Here is a 19,564-nt window from a genome sequence, read left to right as displayed (position 1 = left end):
TGACTAAATTGATCAATCCAATTCGATTTTTTATTTATTGATTAAAAAGATAACAATTTTCATAAAATTTTAAAATTTCATTCATCTTTAACATCATTTAATTTATATCTCTTTTAGTGATGTAATTTGATGAGATAAAAATTCATTCTCACTTCAATTGCTAATGGCTTTTGATCACAAACAAAGTTATGTGGTCAGTTCTACATTCAATTGATTGAACAAACTTTGTTCAAAAGAGGAAAAATTGATTGAATAAATTAACTAAATCGATCCAATTTTTAAAACACTATTGAAAACAATTTTTTTTCATTTAATTTTACTTAAAGAAGTACATTAAATTATTTGGGTGTTATTGATTTTTACATAGTTTAAAAAAAGTTTTAACTTTAATGTATTTAATATTAAATTTTAAATTTTTTATAAAATTAAAATATCATGATTTTTAATATAAAAAAATAAAAAACCATAAAAAATTAATTTTAAAATATAAAATAAGAGTTTTAAATATTTAATATATATATATATTTAAAATATTCCAAAAAAGATGGACAAAAAAAAAAGACACAACAACTATTAAGATTTTTGTCAACTAGGCAAAATCACTAATTGTGTATGATATAAGGAAGATCTAGAGTTTAACATAATTTATTTCATTATAATTTTATTTAATACACATCATGTGGCAAATGTGAGATTGTCCATCTAAATTTTGATAAAATTTACTATTTATATGTATGTTCATATGAATGTTCACTTGGTAAAAAAGGTAAATTTCTTTGATTTTTTAAGCTAAAATTCATGTCATATGAATATTTACATGACATTTATGAGTCATATTTTGTTCAATTTTTAACAATGATTGATGAATAAATAAATTTGAAATATTTTTAAAAAATTATCAATGAAAAAAATTAAATTTTAAAATAATGATTGAAATATAAAATATTACATAAAAAATCATGAAAATATGGTGCATTTTGCTCCAATAATTGGTATCTTTTATAGATATAACAATTTGTGTATTAATATTATATAAAATAATAATAATTCTTATATTTGTTTTATATTTTATACAAAAATTATTTGTTATAATTTATATAAATATAAAAATATGAAAATATTTTTTATTTTATTAAATTTTTATATAATTTTTATTAAAATTTTAAATCGTATCATTTTTATATTTTTTATTTAAATAATTTTTATATCATATTATATTACGTTTTAAATTATCACAATTATTTTTGGTTTGGTAGTCTAAAGTCATTAATAATGCTTGCCAGGTTGAACGTGGGTAAAAAGGTGCCGTATGAGATCTTCCAATTACGGTGCCGTATTCATTATGGTTCTTCCTCTTGGAAAATGGTCGGCTTAAAGCCTTAAACTTGATTCGCACTAAAAGCTCACATTAAGCCGTTGAGGTTTTGCTTTAAAGGATGAAAACAAATTAAAAATGACAATTTTATTAATCCAATAATTTAGTTTTATAATAATTTATTTTACTTTATACTTTAACTATTTAATGAACAAACTTTTATTTTGTTTTTCATTTTTTCCTATCAAAGCCTAAATGTAATAAAAATAATAAGTTTAGGTATTTTAAAAATTTTAACGATTTTTGTGATTTCTTCGGTTTTAGAATTTTAAGAGACAATTTTAAGTTTTTAAAGGTTTTTAATTATTTTTTAAGTTTCAAAAAATAGTTTTAGATTTTTTAAATTTTTTGACGGCTTTTAAAGTTTTGAAAGTTTTAACAGACTTGAAAATTTAAAATATGATACAATAATATAATATAAAAATAATATAAATAAAAAGTAAGAAGATAATAGAATTTAAAATTTTAAAAAAATTATAAATAAATTTAATAAAATTAAAATTTTATATTTTACGTTTTTATATTGATATGAATTATAACATATAATTTTCATATAAAATAATATATAAATATAATATTTTACACGTATGATGATATGAATTGTCATGTTTAAATTTTAAAGAGGGTTCTTTTAACTCAAACTAGAGATTAAAATATAAAAAAAATGATTTTTCATCTTAGTTTTCAAATTGTTTATTTTTAAATTACGTGACAATAATATGGTTTAACCCATTAGAGTTAGTAAAGTTGGGAAGGAGATTTGTTCTCTTTTCTTGAATAATATAATAGTTGATTTGCAGGGAAAATATTTCGAAAATCAAATCTTGAATATATCAAGTTAATGCGAAAAAATGTGTTTTAAAATCCAATGACGGATCTATGTTGGAGCCAAAGGGGCCTTTGCTCTCAAAAAAATTTTGAAATCCCTTTATTGTATACTCCATCTTATAATTATTTTATATATTTAAATTAAATTAGATTAATTCTCACATTAATATTATAAATCGTAATTTAAAAAAAATTAAAAATCACGTTATTATAAATAGCAATTGATAATTATGTATTGGATATGTGTTCATATATGATAAATTTGAACAAAATAGTAAATAAAAAATATATAATTTTGAACATAAATTTGAAACTCAACTTGAATCAATATTTAATAAATAAAAATAAATTTAAATTTAAATTAAAAATATATAAAAATATTAATATAAATTTTTAATATTTTTAAATAATGTTCGGATTTATTTAGATTCATCCAGTCAGATTAGTCGGATATTAAGCAAAGAATTCCAAAAGCTAACCGAATTTCTGTTGCCCAACCCATGAAAAGATATGAGGGATGCCAGTAAAAACAAGGGATTATTAACTTTTGTATAAATGTTTGAGTACTTGAATTAGATAAATTGGTCATCCGTTATTTATTCCTTCTTAGGAAATAGAATGAATACTAAGCCAAACAACAACAAAAATGAAGACCACAAATACATACATGACAGGATACAAATTGACATGCATTATCATATTTCCCAAACTGTTCTTGCATCCACATCCATTGCTTGTTAAAATTTTCCCACATTGGTAGCAGAACTCTGTCTTGCATCTGCAATCATTTCAAGTCAAATGGCACCACCATCAATAATAAATACGAAAATAAGGTAAGAAATTGTAAATATTAAAATTTAAAATTATTGAATATTATTTTTTAAAATAATTATATAAATTAGTTAAATTAAGTTTAAGATAAATTTAACGATTTGTATATTTATATTATATAAAATATTAAAATTTATGAATTTATATTATATTTCACACAAAAATTATGGGTTATAATTTGTGTTAATAAGAAATATAAAATATAATTTTTTTTATTTTATTAAACTCATATATAATTATTATTACAATTTTAAATCGTATCATATTCGTATCTTATTTTCATATTATATTTATGTCATATTTTAAATTATTAGGTCTAATTTCATATTCATAAATTCCTATTTTAAGGTATTATAAACAGACAAGGTTGAAGTCAAAATTAACCATATAAAGTGAAAAATCGAAGCAAAAAGAAAAAAGGCAGAATGAGAAAACGTATGAAACAAGGCATGGTGTCTAACGTCAATTATCAGAAAGCCACTATTGATTCACCCAAATGGTCCAAACTCCCAATCCAAGCAGTTACCTCAAGGGTGAACTTGATATACAAATTAAGAAAAACAAGACTGTTGGCTTTTCCTTAACAATTCAAGATCAAAAGAACAAATAAATTGTAACAAAGAAGTTTCCCTACTGGATTTGATTGACCCTGATTAGAATCACAATGCAGTCTGGATTAAAAAAAAAAACATCAGAGAAAGAGAGATTCAAACCTGCATTTAACAACAGAGCAACCTAGAAGACGTTCAACACACTGGCCACAGCCCGGACATCTAATCCACTTCTTTCTCTCAACAAGCTGTCCGAAAAGAACATCATTTCTATCCCTTATTTCCTCACTTTCTTCACACTCATAACCAGCATGCCACTTGGTTTGGCACTGAAAACAAAAGAGTTGTTTGCAGTTGGGGCACTGGGATTTCTTCACATTCCCTCCGCACTCATTCAACACCAAAGCCAAGCAATTCCTGTTGGGGCAATAGCTTCTTTCAGACCCTAAAAGACAATTCTCGCATAAAAGATCACACCATGTTGAAAACAGGCTTGCTGGAATCATCGGCCTGCATATGAGAGGATCTAAATGGTGTTGGCAACTTGGTTCGGGGCATTCGATTTTCGCTGTGTTATCTTGGATTTTGACTTCAATGTATCTGGCAATGCAATCTTGGCAAAAAGGGTGTTTACAAAAGTTGGTGTTGTTGAATTTCTTGCCTGGCAATGTGGGTTCGATGCAAATCTCACAAGTGAAGCTAGAGTCAGGATGATCTTCTTCTTGAGGCTTTTCCAGGGCTTTTCTTGGTTTTCCTGGAGAGTTTCCCATGCTATATTATTCTTGTGTTTGGCTTTTAACAATTGACAGGGAGCTTGATTCTGACCTATATAGGCCATATCTTGGTACATTTGTATGGTTTCTTTAGGTAATTGGGCAAGGAACTGCTATGAAATATTGCCTCGGAACCAAACAATCTCATTGGAACTAACTTTTTATCAAAAAAATTATATATAATATATATAACGAGATAGATCGCAACTTAAAGATAGAAAAAAAAGTTATAAAGTCCGATTCAAAGCTGAAATATATTAAATATTATTTTTTAAAAGTAATATACTCTTATAATTTAACCAAGTTTCATATTAATCCTCTTAATTTGAAAATTCCAATGTTAATTATCATAAAACCTAACTTTAAATGTTTATGAAACAGTCCTCTTGTCAATCAAATTATTAATAGTTACATGTTACTTACATAAAGCTTCTAGTTGGCAAGTTAAATGGATGTTTTTATTTTTTGGCCAATAACAAGTTAACTGATTTTAGATTGACAAAATAATTGTATATATAATGACAAAATAATAATTTTTATCCAAAATAATGAAATTGAAAATGTAATGTCAAAATTCAATATTGAATCACAACATATTGAAAATATTAATTTTAACCTACTTAAGGATTTTTTAGAAAGTTTTTTAGAAACTAAACCATAATTTGAGTAAAGAAAGAGAGATTACAAATATTAAAATTTAAATTTCAAACTTATTAAATGTTATTTTAATTAATCCTTAATTCAATTTACATATGTTTTAACTAAAAATAAGATTATAATAGTTCAGATCAAATTCAGTTCAATTTTTTTGGATAATGTATAAAATTATAAATTTTTAAAATTTGATCCGAATTAAATTTTTTAATTCTATTCGGTTGAATTTATCAATTTATAAATATATTTTTTATATATTATTTTAATATAATTTTTAATATATTTAAATATAAAATAATTATTTTTATTTATAAAACTTTAAAACATATATAAAAATTAATAAAAATATATAATTTAATTTAATTCATTTTTTTATTTTTTTATTTTTAATTTAAAATTTAATCAAAATTTAATATATATATTTAATATTTGAATTTAATTCGAACTCAATAAAAAAAATGGGACCAAATTGAACACCATATCAGTAAATCTTGGATGTTTTTATCGTAAGGAAGAAATGGACCATCAAAGTTGCCCATAAAAAGGTGAAGGCAGGCAGCTTCCAAGAAATTGCATGTAAATATATAGTTGCGTTTGAGAAAAGCCAAGTTAAAGAGAAGGGTTATCCATTACGATCCCTATAAAAAAATTGACAAAATTTTGCCTTCTTAGTGTAGGTGAAGGTACCACAAAGGAATTGCTGATACTTCCTTTACTTATTATATGATTTATTTAAAGCTAAAGTGGTCCAAATCCTATCAACAATGTTGTTCAATTTGCATTGAAACAATTGTTTTCCTTTATCATATTTTGGTCACGCCATCTTTTTTTCAAGACTTATTTCAGCTTAAGACTTACTATTTCTTTTCTTTTTTTTTTTTAATTTAAATTTTAAGGTGTGTACCATAATTTTGAATAAATTTGATAATCTAAAATACAATATGATAATATAATACGAGACGATATAAAAAAAATATAAAAATAACACGACTTAAAATTAAAAAAAAATCATAAATAGATTTAATAAAATCAAAAAATTATATTTTATATTTTTGTATCGATATGAATTATAATATGTAATTTTCATGTAAAACACGATATGAATATAATATTTTACACGATACGATGAAATGAATTATCAAGTTTAATTTTGAATTACTTCTTGTTATAATTTTTTGGAATTCAAGTCAAATTTGTCATTACATTATGGTTCAATAATGAATTTTATTATTGTATATCAATTTTATTCAATTTCGTCATTATATTTTTTATTTCGTTGATTTTGATAAAAAAATAATGAAATAAAAATAACAAAATTCCGTCAATTATATTAATTTCTGTTAAAAAAATAACAAATTGAAAATATAATGGCAAAATTCAATATATTGATGAATTTAATGTTAATACCTAATTTTTGTTAAACACTAGAAAAATTGCCCGTGCTTCGCTATTAGATAAAAATTTCTTATTCAAGTGTGATTTAATTTTAAAAAAATATTTATATATTTTTTTCCATATTTTAGTTTATATAAATTAGTTAAACCTCTTAAGAGTTTATATTAATAAAATGAAATATAAAGTAAAAGATGTAATTAGTATTTAAAAATTTTATTTAATGTTAAATATATGTATATGTCTATCAAAGATTTAATTTCAAATCTTTATCTTTAAAAAATTATACTAAAAAAATTAACCCTGAATATAATTTTCATGCATTATATTATTTCTTATACAATAACTATACTATAAATTAAAATAACAAAATATTTAAAATACATTGTTTAATCCTATTTATTTAGTTTAATTAATTATATTATTTTTATACTTTCATTTATTTCTTTTTTGAAATTAAAAAATATAATTTATTGAAATACATATAAGCATAAAAATTAATATCAATTTTAAAATTTAAATTATAATTAATTAATGTAATTATATATTTTATTTTTGATTTAAATATAAAAATTTATTAAACTAAATTAAATTATCATTCAAATCCTTATATAAATATTTAAATTATTACAATTAATTGAAATTTTAAACATAATTACTAGTTACAAGCTAAAAGCCCAAACTTTTGGATGGACCTATTGAGCCCACTTTGCCCATTTAAAATGCGAAAGCTGAGGGGCAATCCTGTAAAACCGAAAAAAAGTTACCGTTGCAACTCTAGGCTCTTCATTATAAACAGAAATCGACACAGTTCAAAGCCCTAAAAACAAAGCGAATTGCAGAATCTGCAGATCACGAGCAAGAAAATTCTGAGATAACAAGTGAGAAAAAGATTGATTCATCAAAAACCCATTGTGAGTTTTATCTCTTAAATCCCTTTTATAGTTTTTTTTCTTGTTTAATTTCTTAATGAAGTTATTGTTTCAAGAGAGATATTTTGTATAAATTTTAATGGTGGAAAGAGAAAACTTTGTTAAAATATTTGAACATATTTTTTAAATTCTCTTTATTAACGTAGGGTGGAAAATGAAACGGGGATTTGGATTATTTCTGAAATGATAAGCATAAAAACAAGAATCTGTTTGGTTGTTGAGAAAGGGTGGAAAAGGAAAAGAAAATTTCGTACAATGACCAATTGGTCTGCTTTTGTTTTATCGCTTTCTGGTTTTTTTTTTTTTTGATTTTTTTTGGGGAAGGTGGCTGATTTGATGACCTAGGGTTTACATAATTGATAATTATTTGAAGTGAAAAGCACAAACAGAAAATAGAGTTACTAAATTATAGAAATCCTTAATTCTATCATCATTAGGATGATATGGTAGGAAAATTGGAGAATACCCAGAAGCTTGCCCTTAGCATGGAGAGCCCAAGTAGATATAAATCCCGCATGGAAAAATCCCATACTTTTGATGTGGGATTCAAGTCTCACATCTTGTAATCATGTGGGCTGGCCTTTGCCCTAGTGTCACGTGCCATTACCCTATCCCTCAAAACTGGCTTATTGGGGTGTGCTCTCTTTTCTATCCGATGTGAGATTGAAGCACAGTACTTACTCCCTTGGAGGGCTTGGAGACATTCTCCCCCACTCAATTTCATTATATGCCCTTCTCACGGCTGCCAATCTGCTTGCTCCCCTTTGGAGTGCTTGGCTGCCACCGTGCCTTACCTTGGCACCTTGTTAAATGGCCAGACTGGCTCACCCTGTCTACCTCTGCTGGGGCACTTGGCTTGGAGTCGACTGAATCAAGGGTTGGCTATGATATCACTTGTCATGTGACCATTACACTCTCATCGCAAAACCGACTTATTAGGCTGTGCAACACTAACGCTTATATGCTGCGTGACCTTCTCTTTCCTATCTGACGTGGGATTGAAGCATCCTACCTATTCCCTTCGAGCGCTTAGCATGATACTAGCTTAGTCTAGCCCTGGACGAACATTGCTATTCTGGCATCCCCACCTGCGCTGCACGAATTAGATTATGTTGCAGGATTTAGCATGTTTCTTGCCCATTATGTGTTTGATTTTCCCTTACCGCTCTTCATACAATATTTTGGTTGGTCTTTTTTGTGAACTTGATTGCACATCTTAGACCATGACTTTTCTTCCCTTTTCTATGCATTGCACATCTTGTAGGTATAAGTTTTTATAGAAGTGTTTTGGATTCTATCAGCGGATTGCTCAGATGGCATCACGTACTGTTGGTTTGATTAAAGATCAGAATTTAAATGTTCACTACAATGGTACAACTGCTAACACTTTCTGTTCTGTTTTTAGTTTATTATTATTATTTTTTTCAAGTTGAATTATAATCGAAAGTGCCTTCTACAGGTGCTTCTGGTGTGGGCAAGGCAAATATTTCCAAAGCTCCTAGGAAAGCTGGTGTTGGGGGAAGGAAACCACTTGGTGATTTATCAAATTCAGTGAACCCGACCCCAAACCGAACATCAAAAAAGGAGAATTCTAAAGTACTTTCGTTCACTGAGAAAGACAGCTGTGCCTCTAAACTCACACATGATTCAAGCAAGAAGAAGAGTGTCTCTAAAGCCTCAGAGAAAGTGCAAGCTGGTGGCAGGAAAGCTCTCTCTGACATTTCAAACTCGGGTAAGCCACACTTGCAGGAGACATCAAAGAAGAATCAAACTGCTAAGTTAACCATTTTGGCAGAGGATCCAAGTCATCCCAAAGATATTGCAGAGGAAGGATTTCTGCACAATCATGAAGAATGCATCAAAGCGCAGAAAGGAGCTATAAGCATGAATGAATTTTTGCGGATACTTGGATTAGATGGTAAGCAATGTTGTAACGTATTCAGATGTCCATGACGGTTTAGTTTTTGGCTGGATACTTACATTTTAATGTATGTTTTATTTAGATTTCTCCAAACAGTCTGCATCTACAAAAGAGCCTCCTTTGTCAAACAAAATGATGGTAAGTTTTCATCGTTGTCTCATCTTAGTTATTGTTTACAAGTTTTCTAACTTTAGCATATGGATTCTCTTAATTTATTAGTTTATTTCTGTTACAGTACATGAGTCCTCCAAGGGACTTTGAACCCTTAGAGATGACCAAGCTGCTGATTGAAGATCCATCTCCTCCAAAGCATAAGATGTCGAGGAAACTGGACTCTGCCCCACCTAGTCCAGAGCCACTGGATCATTATATCCACTGGAATGATCCCGAGTACATTCCCAGTTTCAAGTTGATAGAATCACCATAACAGTCAAAACATTGATTTCCTTTGCCTGTTTGTCAATTCTACATAACAGTCAAAACATTGATTTCCTTTGCCTGTTTGTCAATTCTACCTGGTAGCATATGAGTAGCAGTAACCCAAGTATTTCAAATTCCTTTTATTGTGGCTTGTACTGGACCACCGTTATTTTGCTTAGTCGGTAATCATGTGGTAACATCTGTTGCATTCAGGTTTGGCTTCTTCAACTGTTGTTTCTGTAAAAACAGGTTGAATTGGTGCTATTCAGTTTCATGTTAGGCCAGTAATATTTGCAGCATTCATCGAATTTGACATTGATCCTGATTACAGGGTATGCATGCACTCACTTTGAACATGCATCCCCCAGGATAGCAGCTGTCTCTGGCAGGCAGATCCGTCTAAGATGAGAAAAAAAATGGAGAAAACTAAAAACTAATTCAAAATCGTAGTGTTTGATTTAGTTTAGATTAGTATTTTTCTTATTTGGTTTGGATAAATTTGGATATTAAATATATATATTAAGTTTGAATCAAATTTCAGATTAAAAGATGAAAAGTAAAAAAAATCGAATTGAATCAAATATTTTAAATTTTTGTAAAATAAAAATAATAATTTTATATTAAAATTTACTTAAATATATTAAAATAATATATAAAAAAAATAAAAATCGACCAATTAAATAGAATTAAATTGAATTTTAAAAATTTAAAAAAATCAAATCAAATCTAGCGACATGGATGAGTTTGGAAAGTGCTTCCCGAGAAAAAAATTTTCCGCAATGTAGCCATCATGGACAAGGGATTTTGGAAAATTATTTACTCTAACGAGAATAAAAATAACATAGATATTACAAAAGTGCTTAGGCAAAGGTGTGAAAAATAAATTATTTTTAATAATTAATTAAATTTAAATAAATATATTAATATTTATTTTTATGGGTCTGATTATTTTTAATTTATTCATGTCACTATATAATTAATTGATAATATGCATAGAATTTTAACTCAAATGATATTATCCCCTGTCATTTAAAATTTGAATTTATTGTGACTTTAATATTCAAGTTGAATCTCAATTCATGAATAATTAATTTTCGAAAAAAATTTTCTCTTAGAAAATTTACTAAAACTTAGTAGTATGCTGTTAACATAGACTTTGCTTCATTTGTTAGATGCTATCCTTTCCATAAAAAAAAAAAAATAATAAAGGTGTTTTTCTTCACATTACCTTTATTTTTTTAATTATATGTTCTTTTATTATTTTTTAGTTATATGTTTTTCTTAATTAAGTTTTTGGTTCTAAAAGTTTTTTTTAATGAAAGGTTTAATAAAAAAATCTACTTAACATATAATTTTAGCAATATACCAATAAATTATTTTAATAATTAATTTTTTAATATTAAAAATATTAATTTATCAAACAAAAGCTTATTGCAAAATCTAATTTTATTGATGCTAAAAAAAAAAAAAAAATTGTGAAATGAACCGACAGAGCTGAAACGGTCGAACCGCCCTATTAAAGAAAAATGCCGATCCAATCCGGTTTAACTGTTTCGGACTTTCTGCAGCTGCGGAGGGTGATATCATCTTCTCTTTCCTTCTATCCAGAAATATTTTTTCTCATTTCTCACAGCAAAAAAAAAAAAAAAAAACTTCCCATTGGTGATCCTAAAATGGCCGTCAAATCTCACATAATTACAGGATTGACCCTCCCTTTGAAACCCATTACTTCTTCTTCTTCTTCAAGCTCCGGGAGTGGCAGCAGCAGCCTCTGTTTAGTTAAGAAACCACTCACTTCTTCCTTCTTTAATGGCGGAGGTACCTTTCCTTTGGCTTTTTCTTGCTTTCAATTTTAATGGGTATTTGTTATTTCTTTCTTGGTCAGTCAGTGAATTAGGAGTTCTTCTTTCTCTCTGTTGCTATTGTTTTGGTTGTGTTTGTTATTTTCTATGTTACAGCCTCAATGTTGAAAATTTGGAACTAAATTTTATTTATTGTGATGGGATATATCAAAATTATGATTTTTTTAAAGAAAAAACTTTGCTTTTCATTGACAACCTAGTACCATTGTGTTTTTGATAGCTTGAGTAGTGGGAAGAAGGGTTGCCAAGGAATGTTATTTGACAAATAGATTGACAAGGCTGCTTAACTTAACTCAACTGGAACACATAGAACTTTTTTCAAGCACAGCTGGTTGCATGGATGATGACATTTCTTTGATCAATGAGCTATGGGTCTATTTGGGTCATTTACTCATGGTGAAATCAATCGGTCCCTGAAGAAATTAAATTGTTAAAACTTAAATGGTTTTGTGGATAAAAGTATTTGTATGCTTTATATGTTAATAAAGTTAAACCAATTCAATAATATATAAGAGATTGATGATGAGTTGGTTCGATTCTCCTGCAATTATGTAAGGTTTTGAATAAGGGGCTTTTGTTTTGACTGATGGAATTTTGAATAGCTTGTCATTTGATGCCACCATCTTTTCATCCCATTTTCCTATTGTTTGATTAGATTATTTGCATTCTAGGTGATGATTTGGGAGTAATATGAATGATTGAATCTCGCATGAAAAAGGACATTTTCTAAGTCTAGCACATGACAATACCAAATTCAAAGGAGTGTCTAACATCATCTAAAAGAGCTAAGCGCCAACATCTAAAGTAGGTTCAACTTATACTTTTAGCAAATTTTTTTTAACAGTGGCTGCCCTTAAAATTACAAGCACAAGGACCTTTCCAGGAAGATCTAATTGTCATAGACAAGGTGGAGGTGCTTTTGTTACGCGCATGAACCTTTTTGATCGGTTTGCTAGAGTTGTTAAGGTCAGTTTTTAGGAATTGTTTATACATTCATGTAAAAAAATGTAATAATACAATGGCTTCTGATTCCAACTTTTGATGTGTTATCTCAATAACTTGACTCAATTCACTGATAATGGCAGTCATATGCAAATGCACTATTAAGTTCATTTGAAGACCCTGAGAAAATCTTAGATCAAGCTGTGCTTGAAATGAATGATGACTTGGTGAAGATGAGACAGGCCACAGCACAAGTAAGCCTCATAATTTTATAGTTTGAGTTTCCCGTGTTTCTTAAGTTGTCTTTTGGCTCCTTTCTTTTTGTTCTCTTAATTTCCTTTTCTCACCTTTTTCACTGATTTTGATATTCTTTTACTCTCTTTTATTCATAATTGTATTGCATATGCACTCAATCATAGATGCCTAGATGGTCTTTGCAGTTTATATTCTTAGCAATTTTTTATTCCGCCTTTCAGTGAAATTTTCTTCCCACTTTACATATGCATATGTGATCCTTTTTCTTTTTTATTGTTTTGAAGGTATTAGCATCTCAAAAGCGGTTGGAAAATAAGTACAAAGCTACACAACAGGCTTCTGAAGATTGGTAATTGATCAAGGAGTTTTCTTTTTAGTCTGCAGAGTATGCTGGTCTCCCCATTAAGTTTTGATTTCATATAGGTACCGTAAAGCACAGTTGGCTCTTCAGAAAGGAGAAGAGGATCTTGCACGTGAAGCCCTCAAGAGGCGTAAATCTTATGCAGTAAGATGTCATCTTGCGAGAAAATAGAGTTTTTCTGAGCATTCATTATTTCCATATCTACAATTCTTACTCCTCGAAACATGCAAAAGCACATTCATGAAGTAAAATTGATAGGACGCCTAGAATTTGACATATAAGTAAAATTTCCCTTGTCAAAGCTTTCCCTAAACTATTTTGTGTCTTAAAAGGCTTGGGGAATGAAAAGTTAGGTTAACAAACTTACCATAGTTTAGCCCAATAGCTGGTGTGATTGGATTTTTAGAGTTTAGTTTTTCAATGAAAGGAGAAGGTTTAATTTGCAAGAAAGAAAAACAGATCAGATTTATAATATTGGGGTGGAACTTTTATGGTTTTAGTATATTTGCTCAATGGAAAAGTATAGGGTTACAAAAGGATGCTGAATTTATATGGAGAAAGAAAAAGGATAGAGAGAAGAGAAGATGAGTTGATATTGGGTGAGAAAAAGGTTGATTGAAGAAATAAAGGCATTTAGGACAGTTTCAATTGCTTTATCATATTTTTATGGGTCTGATTTTAATTTCCAGTTGTAGGATATTTTAGAGTTAAATTTAGTATTTTGCATTCATTTAATGTTTAAGATGTAGATATTAGTATTTTATGCTATTTCAAAATCCGTTAGCTTTGTATTTGGTGTTGAAAGTTTGAGATTTTGGAATCAGACTTGGTTCTTCTATGTCCTCTTGATTTCCTCCATTTCTCTCAAATTTCTCTGTTTCTTCTTTCTTTATGAACTCTAGTTTCTCCTTATTTTCCTTCCTTGTTGCGCATTATAGGAATTACAATCATGTGGTAGCCATATAAAACTCTTTCAAACTAAACTAAAACCCATATAAAATTATACGCCAAATGGGATTAGACTCTGTAATTGATGCAGAGAATTTTCTAGGGATTGAAAACAACTTTTTAGGGTTGTTACCTTAATTCGTAGTTCCTAAAGTGGATAGCTTTTTTTTTTGATCGAATAATTGATCAACCATCGTTTTTCCTTTTTGTTGCAGGATAATGCTAATTCATTGAAAGCTCAACTTGATCAACAGAAAAGTGTTGTTGAGAATCTTGTCTCTAACACTCGGGTATATTTCTATTTATCTTTACTACTATTAATTCCATTGAAAGATTATCCATTTAGATAATTTGGCTAGGACTTTTATTGAGAATATGTCATATATTGCCTTAGGTCTGAATGCAATGTTTATCTTGAATTCAGATAAATGATTATTGTTTTGATGTGTGAGACATAAAAATCTGAAGGTTAAATATCTGTTTTAAATAAAGAGGCTATAAGGAATAGAGAGGAAAGAATGTTGTAATGTTATTTTGTTGATCTTGATGTTAAAAGTTATTGGTTAAATAAGATCCTGGAATAAGTTAGGAGAGGGAACTGAACTATTATCTTGCTATTACCTATATATGATCCATTAGGTAGAGAAAATGAATCAAACTGAAAAAAATGGAGCAGTTTTAGCTGCCTTGTCATGTGTCTGAATTTTCTGTGATGCTTCATGTCAGCAAAGTGGTGGGAATTGCTGGACGTCAAGTAGCTGACAAATTACTGTTGCTATTTTTATGTATATGCCTTTTAATATAATTTGTAGGTCTTTTTTTTTTTTTTTTTTCATTTATGGTTTTTTGAGATTACTCTTTCCACATGTATTTAGCCAGAAATCTTTTGTACCCTGTTAGTTCATTTAAAAGTTTAACAGCATAAACCTCCATTTATCACATTGCGAACCAGAGTGTTGGGTGCAACTTCTAGAAGTGACTTTCGCCTAATCCTTATAGTTGGTAAGTATAATTTGCTCTTGATTGTATGAAATGTTTCTGAATGACTGTCATGGAGGAAAGGAGTAACTTTATGGAATTAAGATAGAACTTGAAGCTGAAAGAATAAATATGGGAGCCAAAGTCCTGTGGTAGAATGAAAATATTACAACTGGAATGAGGTAATAACACACACTACGTGATTCTGGTTAGGTACTAGTGATGTAAGGTGGTATACTGAATAATGAAAGTCTTATGATACGAGCATGCTGTGCAGTGATAAAATGAACAGTGGTAGTGATTTAAAAGTGATTAAAAGGAGAATCTATAATCTTTAGAAAGATAAACCAAAGAGGAGTGTCAGAGCTGTTAAGCAGCAATGGTTTCTGAAGGAATGACAAGGTGGTTATTTCCAAAAGTTGCCTTCTAGCAATGGGAGGCCTTGGTACTGTGTCTCAAATAATAAAAATTCTTAAGCTAATAAAATCTACGCAAATTGAAGAGAGATAATCACTGAAAATTTATGAGATTTATTGGGATATGAGCATCTTTCAAAGAGGTAAGGGAGATATTGCTCTTCTTTCACACTCTTCAAATCTTTTAATAGTATCTCAATAACTAGGATTAATGTTGGAATAGAGCCCCAAATTTAAGAGTTAATACTATTATAATGTTATTTTTCTGAAATCCATCTCTCAACATTTTGCTTTGAATTGAGTGTCTCCTCACAACAGCTTAGAGTAATTGGGATAAATATTGGGTAAAATATGGAAATAAATGAACTAGGAAGCCTAGCATATCAATTTTTTTGCCTAGAATTATACAACAACAATAACAACAAACTAAGTCTTATATCCTATAACTTTGGGGTCGGCTGTACGAAAGGCCAAAGAAAATTTTTTTTTTCATTTGTTATTTATCCTTAACTCTTGTATCATTTGTTATTATATCCTTAACTAAGTCTTATATCCTTAACTCTCGTATCATTTGTTATTACTTGCCGTAGAATTATAAATGACATAAATTTTTTCAGTAATGACATCCTTAGCAGATGGTTTTGACAAAAAAAAAATTGATGAAACACCTAATAAATAAATAAATAATAGATGTAATAGGAAAATCATCTACGTCATTTTTTTTATCTTGTTATTATGTACACATTGATGGATTTGTTACGGTTACATTCCCTGAATTCCATTTTGTGTAGCTTTTGGAGAGCAAGATACAAGAGGCGAAGTCAAAGAAAGACACTTTAAAAGCACGTGCTCAGTCAGCAAGGTAGTCTCCACTATTCCCATTGCTACCTTCCTTTTTCTCTGTGTTTCATCACATTAGACTTTCTGATAACGATTACTTTGATGTTGATTCAGAACTGCGACAAAAGTAAATGAGATGGTGGGAAATGTCAACACTAGCAGTGCTTTATCAGCTTTTGAGAAGATGGAAGAGAAAGGTTAGTTAATCTTAGGTTGGAAGCTTTTTCGTTGTATGTGAACACCCTATTAATTCATGAATCAGGGTTAGCAAGATTGTTATTTTGACATGACAGAAAGTGCACCTAATAGAGCTTTTTCAGCCTTGCAATAAGCATCTAACGTGTAATATGTGCTATATTTCTCTAATGGAACCTATCTTAAACATAAAATATTATCCAATTAAATTATTGGGTGATTTCTTCTAGTACACTGACACAATTTCAAGCTTAGGGAGTTGCATTGTGAAAAAGTTTCGTGAGTTAAAAATATCTATGTAATATGTTGTTGAGGATGTGAGGAGTTCTAAAGTTCAGATATGTGTCCTTTTTGGCCTACCCACTCTTCTTAGTTATGAAATGCCTCTGTTTAACCATCATTTTCTGAACTAAATATTTCATTAGAAGTGGCGGCATTAATAATCTTTTATATCTAAAGTCATCCTTGTCACACACATGATGATTGGTGATCCCTTCTTGCTAAATCTAGTTCTTGATTACTCAAGATAGACTATCTCTTTCATTTCCTGTGGTTGATAATCAATTTATAAGAACTAGATTTGATTTGAATTCTAGTCTCTTATTTTTTGTCCCTTGCCTTCCTTTTTTTGGCAGTTTTGGCAATGGAGTCTGAAGCAGAAGCTCTGGGGCAGTTAACCACAGATGATCTTGAAGGGAAGGTGGTGACTGCTCTATCTTTATTTTGCATTCTTTAAATCCAATTTAAACTTTCTATGGCCAATTTCCATTGTTGATATTTGAAATTTGATAATTTGCATCATTGTTGGTGGTGGCCATCATAGGCCAGATATTTAACAGTGTTAATGGCTTGTTGATGGCATAACTAGGAAATGTCAATTTAGCTGTAGGTATAAGCTCTGACTCATTCTTTATGAACTTGGGACTTACTTTCTGAAATATTTCCTGGTTCTCCAAGGATATGAAATACGGAAAACGTTTTCCTGTAAATAAAGCTGGTCATGTTGTAAGGGATAAGTGAAGTTTTCTTGAATTTAAGATACAAAATATTAGAATTATAGTTAGGCATTTATCAGAAAAGTTGCTTGCCATATTCTGGATTTTCTTACGACCTGAAAATTCATATTAAGAATACAAGACAACAAGACTACTTTGTACTGCAGTTCATATTTGTAGGACCCTTTTGCTATGATAATATAATCTTTTTGCTTGTAGACTTGATAGTTCCTTCTGCAAAATATACTCCTTTCGATTCACTTAAGGAAACCCGTAACTTAAATTTGCAGTTTGCATTACTTGAGAGCACATCGGTTGATGATGATCTTGCAAACTTGAAAAAGGAACTCTCTGGTAGCTCAAAGGTATGTCTTATTCTTGCTTTATGAAAAATGGAATTCTTTATGATGGATTAGGTTTCTCTGATATATAACTTTCCCTCAACCAGGCTTTTAAAATTACATTGAACTAACAATATGTTCAGCTCTGTCTGGTTGTTGGGTGAAGAATCAGATTCAGAATTGTGTCTTGACTGGCCAAAAAAAAGGACCAGAATTGACTGAACATTCAGAATTGTTCTGCTGATCATGTTCTTCCTTTCCCTGGTCTATTTTGGCAACTAGAGACTTGAGTAGTAGTTTGAGGAGAAGGAAAAGAAATTTCCCTCGGTCAAAACCTCAAAAGTTGTTCTTCCAGCTTTGAGCCAAGAAGCTATAGGAAGGAACAGTGCCTTGAATTTCAACCATTTGAAAGGTTTTTAATTTTTATTTTTCCTGTTCGTCTGATTAACAGAAAGGAGAACTTCCACCTGGAAGAACTGTTTCTACCAGCACAAACAAGACATTTCCATATCGAGATGCTGAGATCGAGATGGAGCTTAATGAATTGAGGCAAAGGGCGAAGGACTTCTAAGGTTTCTGATCTGCAATTCTTATATCAAGAATGAACCTTCTTCGAACGGTCTAACTTGGTAAGCTCAAGTCCAAACTCAAACAACTATAGCTATTTTTGGATATTTATGTACATACTTCTGTATTACATTAGATGATCATTGTCAGGTTGCACTCATAACCTAATGTGCACCTGTGGCAATGACCATGTTTCAGACTATGTATTCAATAGCTTGATAATGTACAATTGGTCTTCCCGGCAACTTCCTTCAGCATTTTTATATTTTTAATACGAAAGAGATCGTTGTTGTTCGAGTATAAGAAAAGAGATTGTAAGCGTTGAGATTTGAATTTCATATGTTAAATACATAAAAATCAAAGACTCGATTTACACATATAGGCAGAAGTTATGAATGTGGCTTGGAACTTCTTTATACGGCATGGCAATGTTTACTTGGGACTCTTACACACTGTAGAAATTGCTTGCCAAGAAAAAGGAAACGTGTCAAAACTTTTAGCAAATGGAGACTAAAGAATTCAAAGGATATTGTAGTCTTGGACGAAAAATCGAGTAAATTCTTAACAAAGAGTTACATTCTTTTCTTGCACGCCATTTCATTCAAGGCAAGTAATGAACAGTTTTAGTAAGACTCGTTTGGATTTCATTGTACTTAACGATAAGTGATACTAAATCTTTAAGAGAGAAAAAAAATTTGAGAAATCTAAAATTATATATATATATATATATATATATATATATAATATTCGGATTGGATTTAAGATCAAGATATAAAAAATAAAAAAAACTAAATTGAATTGAATTATATATTTTTATTAATTTATTATATATTTTGAGTTTTTTATAAAATAAAAATAATTAATTTATATATAAATATATTTAAATATGTTAAAAATCTTCTTAAAATAATATATAAAAATATAAAATTTAAAAATTGATTAACAATCGATAAAATTTAATTCGAATTAAATTTATTTTAAAAATTTTAATTTATATTTGAATTAAATTTTAAAATTTTATAATATTATGTATCATGTAAAAAAATCAAATCAAATTTAATCTGATTGAATGATTATCGTTACACTGTAACATGCATTTTAATCGCATCTTCTTATGCATGAAACCACCGTTCTTTAAGTTGAAGATCGGAGATGAAAGGTCAATGATCCACTGATCCTAAAACAGT

General features: G+C 29.1%; 3 protein-coding genes across 4 annotated transcripts; 2 read left to right on the top strand and 1 right to left on the bottom strand.

The window, feature by feature from the left end:
• Positions 1 to 2,796: 2,796 nt before the first annotated feature.
• Positions 2,797 to 4,609, bottom strand: LOC111287701 (E3 ubiquitin-protein ligase RSL1-like). Its single transcript, XM_022878372.2, has 2 exons — positions 3,748 to 4,609; positions 2,797 to 2,981 (listed from the first exon to the last, which is right to left on the bottom strand). The coding sequence occupies exons 1-2, from the start codon at positions 4,353 to 4,355 to the stop codon at positions 2,810 to 2,812; spliced, it is 780 nt and encodes a 259-aa protein (XP_022734107.2). The 5' UTR covers positions 4,356 to 4,609; the 3' UTR covers positions 2,797 to 2,809.
• Positions 4,610 to 7,158: 2,549 nt separating this feature from the next.
• LOC111287387 (uncharacterized) lies at positions 7,159 to 9,961 on the top strand. Of its 2 annotated transcripts, none has more exons than XM_089758954.1 (5): positions 7,159 to 7,318; positions 8,601 to 8,707; positions 8,796 to 9,254; positions 9,340 to 9,395; positions 9,493 to 9,961. In XM_089758954.1, exons 2-5 carry the CDS (start codon positions 8,650 to 8,652, stop codon positions 9,682 to 9,684), a joined length of 765 nt encoding a protein of 254 aa, XP_089615080.1. In that variant the 5' UTR covers positions 7,159 to 7,318; positions 8,601 to 8,649; the 3' UTR covers positions 9,685 to 9,961. The 2 variants fall into 2 exon arrangements, with proteins under 2 accessions (XP_089615080.1, XP_089615081.1); XM_089758955.1 differs by lacking the exon at positions 7,159 to 7,318 and adding an exon at positions 7,509 to 7,602.
• A 1,267-nt stretch (positions 9,962 to 11,228) lies between these two features.
• On the top strand, positions 11,229 to 18,622 carry LOC111288036 (membrane-associated protein VIPP1, chloroplastic-like). Its single transcript, XM_022878790.2, has 11 exons — positions 11,229 to 11,495; positions 12,384 to 12,505; positions 12,625 to 12,735; positions 13,021 to 13,085; positions 13,160 to 13,241; positions 14,261 to 14,335; positions 16,231 to 16,301; positions 16,394 to 16,476; positions 17,110 to 17,174; positions 17,760 to 17,834; positions 18,262 to 18,622. The coding sequence occupies exons 1-11, from the start codon at positions 11,351 to 11,353 to the stop codon at positions 18,379 to 18,381; spliced, it is 1,014 nt and encodes a 337-aa protein (XP_022734525.1). The 5' UTR covers positions 11,229 to 11,350; the 3' UTR covers positions 18,382 to 18,622.
• Positions 18,623 to 19,564: the final 942 nt, after the last annotated feature.

This window comes from Durio zibethinus, chromosome 4, assembly GCF_047325235.1.
Source record: "Durio zibethinus cultivar Kanyao isolate XHJ-2024 chromosome 4, ASM4732523v1, whole genome shotgun sequence".
NCBI classification, from domain to species: Eukaryota; Viridiplantae; Streptophyta; class Magnoliopsida; order Malvales; family Malvaceae; genus Durio; species Durio zibethinus.
This window is presented reverse-complemented; position numbering and strand designations above follow the sequence as displayed.